The sequence below is a fragment of the Diabrotica undecimpunctata genome, chromosome 3 (genome assembly GCF_040954645.1).
Source record: "Diabrotica undecimpunctata isolate CICGRU chromosome 3, icDiaUnde3, whole genome shotgun sequence".
NCBI classification, from domain to species: domain Eukaryota; kingdom Metazoa; phylum Arthropoda; class Insecta; order Coleoptera; family Chrysomelidae; genus Diabrotica; species Diabrotica undecimpunctata.
The window spans coordinates 53979903-53992745 of NC_092805.1; the positions used below are offsets into that span (position 1 = coordinate 53979903).

At 34.5% G+C, this 12843-nt stretch overlaps 1 protein-coding gene across 5 annotated transcripts in view; it reads right to left on the bottom strand.

Annotated features, from left to right (window-relative positions):
* The window catches only part of LOC140436811 (uncharacterized), a 321169-nt gene that overhangs the window by 254329 nt on the left and 53997 nt on the right, over positions 1 to 12843 (bottom strand). For all 5 annotated transcript variants that reach the window (XM_072525934.1, XM_072525933.1, XM_072525932.1 and 2 more), the window contains exon 2: positions 11438 to 11577. In XM_072525934.1, the coding sequence (XP_072382035.1) occupies positions 11438 to 11515 (78 nt within the window). In that variant the 5' untranslated portion in view covers positions 11516 to 11577. The remainder of the gene's footprint in view (positions 1 to 11437; positions 11578 to 12843) is intronic.

Below are 12843 nucleotides of genomic sequence, written 5' to 3' on the forward strand. Positions count from 1 at the left end.
GAGCAAACAAGAATTTTTCCGTCAACAAGCTCTTACAACATTCTTAGCAGGCCTACGAGAACCAATGGGCTCTGTTATCAGAGCAATGAGACCAGGAAGTTTAGCCACGGCAATACAATACGTACAGGAAGAAAATAATGTTCGATATCTTCAAAAAAATCAAATAAGTCAACCAGGAAGAAGCGAAAATTATCAAGAACGCCGACCTCAGAGACAGCAGATGCCTGCACAAATCCAGAAACCATTGTACCAACAGACAAATTTCGCACCTTCACGATGGCAGCAACCAATGAGACAATTCTATCCGCAGAATCAGTTTCAGCAACCACATCGGCAACAAAACTTCGATCAATTTAGACAAAATTCAAACCCTCCAGCATTCAGGACCCAAAACCAGTCAAATGTATGGGCACCCAAACCCGGACAGTCAAAACAGTCTAGACCAACACCTATGAGTGGAATATCAGAAACCACAACCAGAGGCCGTCACAATTTTACACCAAATTACCGAGCACAGCCAAAATTCACCGTAGAAGAACTTTACAATATACAATGCCATGGAGATGAGCAAGAAGAGAATGCCAGCTACAATGATTACTACGAACCTGAATACGACAATTTTCTACAAGATACATATGAAAATCAACCAACCGAATACGAAGAAAACGTAAATTTTCGAGAGGACCCACCAGAAATAATCGGAACGTAATTGAACTTCATTCATTTCCCGACAAGAAGGAGCTACCCTACATCGAAATTTCTAAGCCTTCTTTACGACTTTTAATCGATACAGGATCTACAAAGTCATTTCTTAATCCAGAAATAGCTTCTTCATATTTTCCAAGTTACATAAAACACGAACCCTTTGTCGTCACATCAATTTTTCAAAACTATTCCCAAAAATATTGTGCCGAAATTCCTTCATTTTCAGAATTTAATTCTGACAGCAAAATGAAATTCTACCTCTTTAAGTTTCACAAAACTTTCGATGGTCTTATTGGCCTCGACAATCTAAAACTCTTCGAAGCCCAATTAAACTTCCCTAAATCGCTCCTAGTTACAAAAGATTCTACAATCCCCATTAAATATTACGAAACAAATAAAACACAATTTTATTCCATTCATTTGGAAGCAAATTCTATTAGCCAAGTGAAAATTCCTGTCAAAGAAGAAAAAGGAACCATCATTATTCCTACCCAAAAAGTACAAGGCGTCGTAGTACGAGAAGCCCTTACTAACGCCGAGAACCACCTCGCCTGGACCGAAATTGCCAACTTCACGTCAGAACCCATTCATCTTTCTCTTATGGAACCACTCGAAAGCAATAAAATAGACATCCAAGATTTCCATATATATTCCATGGAAACAACCTCCGGACCAGACTACAGACAAGATATCGACGACTTAATTAAAACCGAACATCTTAACGAAGAAGAAGAGGAACAAGTTCGCCACCTATGCCGAAAATTCTCCGATATATTTCACCAACCAGACACTCCTCTCAGCTTTACTAACGAAGTTAAACACCACATCAGAACCAAGGATGAAGAGCCTGTATATACGAAATCATACCGGTATCCGTATGTGCACAAGGAAGAAGTCAAGAAACAAATCTCTTCAATGTTAGAGCAAGGGATCATTCGACCAAGTCAATCGCCATGGTCCTCGCCTATTTGGGTCGTGGCAAAGAAACCAGATTCATCCGGTAAAATAAAGTGGAGGATAGTGGTAGATTATAGAAAGGTCAACGAGAAGACAATTGACGACAGATACAGCATTCCTCACATTAGCGATATTTTGGACAAATTGGGAAGATGTCAATATTTTACGACCCTCGACTTAGCAAGCGGATTTCACCAAATCGAGATGGCTGAAGAAGACATTCCCAAAACAGCATTTAATGTGGAAAATGGACACTATGAATATTTAAGAATGCCTTTTGGACTTAAGAACGTTCCGTCCACGTTCCAACGTATGATGGACAACGTATTGAAGGGACTTCAAGGAGAAATATGCCTCGTCTATATGGACGACGTAATAGTATATTCAACATCACTACAGGAACACATAGTAAATCTCACAAAAGTATTTCAACGACTAAGAGAAGCCCGACTAAAAATCCAAGTCGACAAATGCGAATTCTTAAAAAAACAAGTTAATTTTCTAGGACACGTAGTCACACAAAAAGGTATAAAACCGAATCCAGCGAAAATTGAAGCAATAGAAAAATATCCAATACCGAAAACAGCGAAAGAAATAAGAGGATTTCTTGGACTACTGGGATATTACAGGAAGTTTATTCGAGACTTCGCAAAAATCACAAAACCACTAACAAGATGTTTGAAAAAAGATGCAAAGATCGAACATACACCCGAATTCGTAGAATGCTTTGAAAATTGCAGGAAATTATTAATGAATGAGCCATTATTGCAATATCCAGATTTTTCCAAACCGTTTAACCTCACAACAGATGCCAGTAACTTCGCTATCGGTGCAGTACTTTCCCAAGGACCAGTTGGCAGTGATAAACCAATTGCCTTTGCTTCCAGGACACTAAATGAAACCGAAACCAAGTACTCCACAATAGAAAAGGAAATGTTAGCAATGGTGTGGGCAACTAAATATTTTCGACCTTACCTATTTGGAAGAAAATTTAAAATACTTTCAGACCACCGTCCTTTGCAATATCTATTCTCCCTAAAGGAACCCAACTCCAAACTAGTACGTTGGAGATTAAAATTAGAAGAATTTGACTACGAAGTAATTTACAAAAAAGGCAAAGCTAATACAAATGCGGACGCACTGTCTCGAATCGAAATACACACAAAGGAAACTAAGGACATCGATTCACAAATTAAGGAAGTCTTTGATGATTTAGTAGACATGGAAGACGATGGATGGTCAACGACTAATAATCCAGATGCAGATCGAATAATCGACGAGATTGTAGAAGAAAAAGCAACAGAATTAATTCCAGGAAACATTCCAGAAGATACTGTTGAAAACGAAGATCAAAACATAGACGAAGACGGAAATGAAACCATACATACAGCAGTAGAAAACCCAATTCTTGGTATACCTATTTCGGAAAAACCACTTAACTTCTACAATAACCAAATTATAGTCAAAATCGTCAACTACAATCCACGACCTCCAGCAATTATACAAACCTTTCCGAATAAAAGACGTTATCATATCCAGCTGTCGAAAGATCAGTTAAAAGCTGATACCATAAAAATTTTTAAGGAACACCTCAACCCGAAAAAGAAATATGCAATTTTATTTGAAGCAGAAGAAGAAATTTTTGCAGAAATTTGCGAAATTATCAGGAAAACCTTTAAAAACAACGCATATGACTTAGTAAAGTGCAATCTTCTATTAGAAGATGTTAACCTAGAAGAACAACAAAAAGAGATTATAAAAAACTATCATGAAGGAAAAACGAACCATAGAGGAATAGCTGAAACAGAAAGTCAAATAAGGAAACGATATTACTGGCCTAATATGAAGAAGGACATAGAAGATATCATAAACTTTTGCGATATATGTCAAGAAAATAAATACGACAGACTTCCTCCCAAACCAAAATTTATGGTTACACCAACTCCCACTAAACCACTGGAAATAGTTCACATTGATTTATTCCAGGCTGATGGACAGAAGTTTCTAACCATAATAGACGCATTTTCGAAGTATGGGCAAGCCTACCCAATAAATGGAGGAAATGCAATCAATGTACTCAACGCCCTATTGATTTTTATAACACATCATGGACTCCCAACAATGATAGTAGCCGATAATGGTACGGAATTTAAAAATGGAGTAATACAAGAATTTGTAGACTCTCATAAAATCTCAATCCACTATACAACACCAGAGAATCCGCAATCCAACGGGATGATTGAGAGATTTCATTCTACGTTAATCGAACATCTTCGAATCCTAAGGAACACCAAAGCAAAGCTCTCGATTAAAGAACAAATGCTATACGCTATAATTGGGTACAATAATTCCATACATTCAGCAACGAAGTTAAGACCCATCGACATATTAAACGGACATATCGACGCAAAAGATCCCTTTGACGTTGACATACAGAAAGTAATACTGAACAATTATATCCAAAATCATAGAGATATAACAAAGGAATTATACAAGGAAGTAAACCAGCAAATACAAGAGAATAAAAATAAAGTCATTGAAAATAGAAATAAATCGAGACAAGACCCTATTACGTATAAACCAAGTACAAAAATCTACACACGGAAAACAGTTACCAGAAATAAATTACTTCCGCGATATTCCGCAAAACATATAAAAACAAATAACGAAGTGACTGTAAAAACATCAAAAACTACAGTTCACAAGAAAAACATAAAACACCAACCTAAATCAAAAACTAATTCTGAACCTTCCCCACAGGATCACCCTGACGACGGGAGAGGAAGTGAAGATCAAGGACCTGAAAGACAACCCAGGAATAATTCCCCTCAACCTGGGACAAGCAAAGATTCATACTAGTACACACGATTTTATACACCTTTTCAAACTACTACCAATAAAGGAAGAATTAGACAGAATTGAAACCCAGTACGTTGCAGTGACCACAGCAATTCAAAATGGACTTAGCCATCCGTATTTTAGCAGTTTACAAAATTTCGACCGAGCTCTTAGATATCAATTAAAATCAGCTCAAGAAAAATTCTCAACAATTTACCCCTATAGCAGAACAGAAAGAGGGTTAATTAATGGAATAGGAAGCATTATCAAAGCAATTTCTGGAAATCTAGATCAAGATGACGCAGAAAAATACAACAATGCTATAGAAACCTTACAGACGAATCAGGAAAATCTTATAAATCATCTTAATCGTCACATTAGCTTGAACAAGAAGATTATAAAAGAGTTCAACGAAACTATCACATTACTAACACATAACCAAGAAATAATAGCAGAAGAAGTAAATAATATCAGCACGAATCTCAATACATTCATTTTTGACTTCAATCATTATTTGCAAGCAAGGAATGTTCTGGACCAATTAAATTTGACCCTTCAAATTATACTTCAGTTACTTAATGACTTAGAAGAAGCCATTACCTTTTCTCGTGTAAACACTCTCCATAACAGTGTGATCAAGAAAGACGAAATAAAATGGATCATCAATAAAATGCTGGAACACCACAAGGCAGACCAACTTGTGTACATCGAAGAAGAGGACATCCTAAAGTACTACGACATCATCAAAGTAGATGCCTATTATTCAAACCGTACTATTATATTTATCCTTCATTTTCCTGTCCTACACCCTGATTCCTTTACTTATTATCATTTATTTCCTATACCTACCGCAAATTCTACTACAATCATTCCTCCGGAACCATATCTCCTCATAAACGAAAAATCCTTTCAATATTTGGAAGAACCATGTGCCCGAATCGACACAAGATATCTTTGCCAAGAGCAAACAATACTAGAAGCAACGAAAACTGATGATTGTATCAAACAAATCCTGCAGTTGAGCACCCAAGAAGCTTCTTGCCAATACACCCCCGTCCAAACTCGAGATGTCATCATTCAAAGATTATCAGACGCCCACTATATAGGAATATTCCCCGAATCAACCAAAATTACAACTCGATGTTCTACAACAAAAATTTTGGGCCTAAAAGGAACTTATCTCATCAATCTTCCGCCAAGATGCGAATTCAAAACCCCAATCCAGAGTTACATAAATTCAAGGACAACCATCCCAGAGCAACCGCTAATGCTTCCCAAAATAAGGACCATAGATATTCAAACAGCGATTAAATTCAAACCATTAAGGATAGATCACATCCCCTTAGACAAACTGCATGAACTCTCTAAGGAAGAGGAACATCTAGAGACAATTAACCCGAAATTATGGAACCATAGCCATAACCATTTTTGGATGACTCCTTTATATATCTTTATTACAATAATCTGCCTCTATATATGTTACAGGTATAAAACAAACAAAAAACCCAACTCCAGCGACGAAACTCCAGAAGAGGCCAACTCAACAGTTCTGTTCGTCCCTCACAAAACTTCTTCAGGGGATGGAGTAGTTACAGTACAATGACCGCTACCATCCAGTAAGTTCCACCACGTGGATTCCAACACGAGGCTACCGCTTGAACATTCTGGACTAAATTGCGACGTATTGAACAGCAAGATCAGCAATTAATAAATTATAAAAACACCATGTAAAAATCAATATTTTTCAGTCTGATTTAAATTATTATTGTTGTTACTAAAATCTTTGTCAGTCGAAATAAAAGTTTTAATTGTGAAGTTCAGTTTTTAAAAAAGTGTTTTTCCCAAGAACATTCATAATTCGTACTTTAAGAGCTAATGTTAAGTCTTTGCCACATAGGACCTTTTTCATTTTCATAAAATTAGAACGTGCTTTTTCGATTCTGACTTTGATTTCTGCAGTGTAGTCATTATTTTCTGTTATAAGTGTTCCTAGGTAAGTGTACTTTTTTACTCTTTCGATCTGCTGGCCCTCTACTATCAAGATTTCGTTAGTATTATGGTTTTTTTTACAAATTTTCATAAACTTCGTCTTTTTGATATTGAGCGGGAGTCCGTACTCCCTACTACACATTACTATTTTACTTATGAGTCTTTCCAGGTCTTGTAAACTATCGGCTATTATTACTGTATCATCTGTATATCTAGTGTTTTTAACTAAGACTCCATTTACTCTTATGCCGACTGTTTCATCTTCCAGAGTTTGTCGAATTACCTCTTCAGAATAAGCGTTAAATAATAGAGGTGATAGTATGCAGCCTTGCCTGACTTCTCTCTTTATTTCTATTTCTTTAGATGTCTCTTTTTTAATTCGTACTATTGATCGCTGATTGTAATAAAGGTTTGTTTTTAGCCTTAATTCTCTTTCATCTAGGTTTTTATTTTTTAGAATTTCCATGAGTCAGTCATGTTTTACTTTATCAAACGCTTTAGTGTAGTCTATAAAACAGACGTAAAGAGGACGGTTAACATCCAAACATCTCTGCGTTAGCACGTTGAAGGAGAATAGTGCCTCTCTGGTACCATACCAGTGCGGAACCCATATTGTGTGTCATTAATATCCAGCTCCAGTTTAAAGTGAATTCTAGCGTGAATAATTTTCAACAGAATTTTCAAGATATGTGACATTAAGCTTACGGTTCGATAGTCACTGCACTCTTTGGCATTTACTTTCTTTGGCAAACACACAAATGCTGATGTCAACATTTCTCTAGGGATGATTCCCGTAGTATAGATAGCGTTGAACAGTGCTACTATTATGTCCAGGTTTTTCTCGTTGACCAACTTTAATAGCTCGCTTGGTAGTTCTTCTGGACCAGCAGATTCATTCGTTTTCATTGAGTTTAATGCCTGACTAACCTCTGATTTGGTTATATCTGGGCCTACATCTCCCGTTTGGCTATCTACAGATGTACTAGCTTCTCTCTGATCATGAAATAATTCCTCGATGTACTCTTTCCATCGTCGTAGTTTTTGTTCTGTCGCCAATATAATATTTTCATTTTTGTCGAGCAATATATTCAAGGTTCTTCTACTTCCTACTCCGGCTAGTTCTTTGACTTTTTTATGTAGATTTTGTTATGTAGACATACATAATGTATGTAGATTTTATGTAGACATACATACAGACATTTGTTAGCGATGAATTTTAAATGACCTTCCAAAATCCATCATTTTCTGTATTTTATGTTTTAATGTTTATTGTTGCTGTTCCTCTTTTTATATTATTTCTATTGATGCTTTTAACATTTCCAACAGAATTTCAAATATGTACATTAAATCAGCGCTTGTTTTATCAACCTCGTATAATTGAGGTGTTCTGTGTCTCAGTCTTTTCTGTGGTTTTTTTAGTTCCTTAATGAATATCTAAGAGGAAAAATAATTTTTCTTGTTAACTACCATGTTTTACAAAACAACTTGGTACATCAAAAAAATGTGGACGTTGGTTTGCAGAGTGGACAGTAAAGTCTATATGTCAGAATTACAAGTAAAGTATGCGAATATTAATCATTTATATATGGCATTCATTATGAACTGGATTTCAATATCTCATTGAAAGACTGCCATACTAATAGTAAATTTATTATGAAAAATTAGTTAATTACTATTTATTTTATACGAGTATTAATTATTTTGTCAAATTAAATATCTATAAATAATGTCTAAAACTTAAAACTGAAATATGGAGTATTAAGTAAGTATATATATTTATATTATCATTGAACTCTGATAATTGCGGACAAAAGAAATTAATATACAAACGCCTTTGGCTATTGAGTTACGTAAATTGGAAAGGAGCTAATAACTGTACTAGATTGAAGGTGGTTTAACACATTAAACTGAAATATAAGAGATATTTGGCATAGTCGTGATGATCTGTAATGTGGATAATTAACTAGAGATGGTTACTAGTATTTATAGTATAGAATTCCTATTAACGTTGCGACGTTAATAAAATAGTCTGTATCATGTAAATAAGGTAATTAAAAGGTAATAAATAGATAAATGCATATTATTACGACACAAACAAGACCTTCATTCTCACGTTGGCTAAAAAAAAATAAACTTGGACCAATATATAAAAATAAGCTCGCAGCGAATGCGGGAGCGCGTAAACCGCGCGCATAAATTAATTTTCAATATCTTGGCAAAAAATTAACATAGTTGCATTTACTCAGATATTCGTTTTGAATTGTTCTATATCTTCTAATAACCAAACTGCCATCGTTTAAGGCTCAGTTTTGTTTAAAACTCCTATAACCAAATTAATTCACCACTTTTTAACAAAAAGTTTAACTATAAACTGCTATAACCTTTTATTTATATTGATTAAGTAATATGTACCTCCGATTCTACATGGATTTTACATATCTCTTGGTTTTTATTCGTTGCGAGCTGACCTTATTAGAAGTTTCATATCTTGGTCAAAAATTAAGATAGAAAAATTTACCAAAACTTAAAATGTTCGTTTTCAGATGTTCTATAACTTTCATTCGCCATATTTTTACAGTTTATAGATTAACTTTGTTTAAATCTCCTATAAACAAATTAATTCGTAACTTTTTAGTGAAATTTTTATTAATTAATTGTTATAACTTTATATATATATATATATATATATATATATATATATATATATATATTTATATATATATATATATATATATATATATATATATATATATATATTTATATATATATATATATATATATATATATATATATATATATATATATATATATATATATAATCAATAACCCTTCTACCCTAAGGTGTTGGGTGTAAAGTCTCTTTTTAGGTTTCAGATACAAACTTCCTCCAATTCTTCTTGTTGCTTGCCAATTTCTTCGCTTGCTCCTTGGTGACTCCTCTCCTGTCTAGGATGGCGGCAATTTCATCGTCCCAGGTCTTCATGGGTCTGCCCCTCGGTCTTTTCAAGGTTCTTCTCGCTTCCCACACTTGTTTCATGTGGCCTTTTTTATCCATCCTTACCATGTGGCCGTACCATCTCAGTTGGGCTTCTTCGATTTTCTTCTCTATTGATTGGACTTTAAGGCGTTCTCTTATTTCATCGTTCCGTATCCTGTCCATTCTGGTCATCCCTAGTACTCTTCTTAGATACTTCAGTGAAATACTTTGCAGTTTATTTTTTAGTCTGGTGGTGAGCGTCCAGCTTTCACATCCAAATGTTAAGATAGGTAAAAAAACTGTGTTGTAGATAGCTATCTTTGCTTTTTGGTATACTTCTTTTTTCGATAGGAATGTGCTCTTAATTGCGTGGTATATCCGGGAAGCGTTTGCTATTCGATTGTTTATCTCTGCTTCTTGTGTACTTCTACTCTCTAGTTGCACTCCCAGGTATTTAAAGGTTTCGACTTGTTCTAAAGTATAGTTATTAATTTTAATGTTTGTATGTTGGTCTGTTTTCCCACATACCATGACCTTGGTTTTACTTTCATTAATTCTCAGGTTACGTTTTTCAAGTTTATCTCTCCATATCTGGAGGTTTCTCTTAAGTGCGTCCTCGTTTCTTCCAAATACGACGAGGTCATCTGCAAATGCGCACTCCGCTATCTGTATCATTTCCATGTTTCTATGTCCAACAAATATTCTCGATGTTTCTTCTTTAGTTTCCTTCATTACACCATCTAGTACACTACTAAACAGGATGGGACCTAGTACACCTCCTTGTCGTAAGCCATCATTGACTCTAAACCCTTCTGATTCCATATTATCTGTTCTTACTTTGTTTCTTGTGTTCTAGTATAGGCTCATAATAGCTTTTCTGAGTTTGCTGTCTACTTCTCTGTTTCTTAGGCTTTTGTCTATTTCGGTTCGCGGGGTTCTATCAAATGCTTTTTCGAGGTCTATGAAGGCTTGGTATAGTTCCGTGCTTGTATTTCGTGCATTTTGTATTAGATGCTTGAGTGTAAAAACATGGTCATGGATGCTTCTTCCCTTCCTGAAACCGCTCTGTGACTGCTCCAGCTTATGGTCTACTTATTGTAGTAGTCTTTTCTCCAGTACTCGTTCGTAAACTTTGGAAGGGATACTCAGGAGAGTTATACCTCTGTACTTGCTGCATTCTCGTCTGTCACCTTTTTTGAAAATGGGTAGAATAACGCCCACTTCCCACTCTTACAGTTTATAGATTAACTTTGTTTAAATCTCCTATAAACAAATTATTTCGTAACTTTTTAGTGAAATTTTTATTAATTAATTGTTATAACTTTATTATTAATAAAATAAACTAATTTTGCAGTTTTTTTTTTAACTGAAACAATTACTTTGAAAATGAGGGTGTTTTTAAAGTAAATGGCAAATATAAAAGCTGAGTTATACTTGAAAAGGCCCCATTGAATGCCTATTTTGCAATTGTTTTTTACGAAATTTATTATAGCTCTGGTTCTAATAATCGAATCAAAGTTTACTAAATGCCCTTTTGTTCATTTTTTCAAAAGGAACAAGTTTCAATTTTGGTAAAATACATATCTCTAATAGCTTAGAAGATACAATTATTACAACAATAAAATTGTTAATAGCAAATTTTCTGACGGGTTTTTAGCCCGATACCCTCAAAAAACATAAAAAAAACGTCAATGTACCGAGGGGTCACAAAAGTGCATACTTAACCTTCCCATCCTGGCTCCTGGATTATTAAAAATGTTATATACACATGTAATAACTTTATTAAAACAATAACTCATTTAAGCATGATCAGTACAGATGTAACTTAATAAACTTATCTTAAAGTCTGTGTATTATATAAATTAATATCACCTGCCTAATGTTTCATTCTATACCTATACAAGGCTATATGTATAACTTAAAGTGAATGTAAGCCATTTTATTGCAGTGTGATATATGAGAGATACTTACTGCAGTTGTCCTTCGTTGCGCCTGAGTCAACAGAATGAAAAAGAACAGGAGAAATAGTGGAAGAAGTTTCATCTTCATGTCGGTAGTTGCATTAGTTGATGATTGTCTGTAGACTAGAGTATTCTGATAGGCTTAGAACCCTAGAAAATAAAAATATAATTAAAATAGAAAAAATACATTGGGAAAGCTTTATTTAATTATAGACAATGACTAAAATAAACACATTTATTTTTCTGTCTAGTGATTAGAATGGAACAGATACGTCCAAAAACAAATTCTAATGGACGTTAGTCGGCGCTGGTAATATATGCGGTTTACATCCAGCTTCATGTCCATTTAATTATTAAATTAACTGTTTACTTTTATTTGCTTGGTTATATTAAATATTAATTTTGTAATAATTAATTAATTTTTTAATTTCACTGTGCTTATTCACATTAATATTTACGATTTTTTCTTTGAGAATAACTAAAGGAACATGCCCTGTGTTGAGTTTCCATCAAAAGTATTTTTTATATACGCCGTTGCAAGATAATTTTAGCCTGTAATTATGTTTAGCAATACACTTAGGTACAGAACAATTACAACGATTTGTGAAAAAAATTGCGATCAGGATTTTGAGAATTATCTTTAAATTTTTTTTTCTTCAAACGTCAAATAATGATGACATTACTTATCTAACTTGATCCTGTCAAAGTTTGATGTCTCCGCCGGCAGCAGTTTTTTTTCCCATTTCTTTACGGCGGAGGGAAAAATGTTGTCATGGCAACAATATGAAACATGTCACAAAGCAACAATACAAATGTCATTAACAACAATTAAACATCATTTTTATTTATACTAATATTAAAAGTACAATTAGTTAATAAGGCATTTTCAAAATTGAAACCGTGCAAAAATGTTCCAGACTCTTGATACGCATTGGTAATTGTTGATGATACTGATGGTCGAGAACAACTTTCAGCAATCATTCCAACGTGCTACTGCATCATTAGCCGCGGACTCAATTTCGTTTAGGTTTTCCATTTTCGCACTAAATTTGCGCTTGCGGTTGCAACAACAATAAGCTGTCTTTAATAATTGCAAACAACTGTCAAACAACTGTAACCAGGGAGACGCAAATCCCACCGACGACTTAATTATTTTAATTTCTAACATCTAGACGACTTTGATAGTTGTCACAGTTAATTTCGATTAAAAATAGCGTATGAATTGTACTATTTATGGTTGAAAATTGCTACGTTTCAAGAAAAAATAGTATACTTTATTCGGCAAAGAAGCGACATTTCTTGACTTGCCCTCTATTACGCGCCTCACTTCGTTCGGCGCGTAATATCGGGCGCGTCAAGAAAAGTCATGCTTCTCCGCCTCATAAAGTAATATACTATTACTTAACTGTTTTCGCT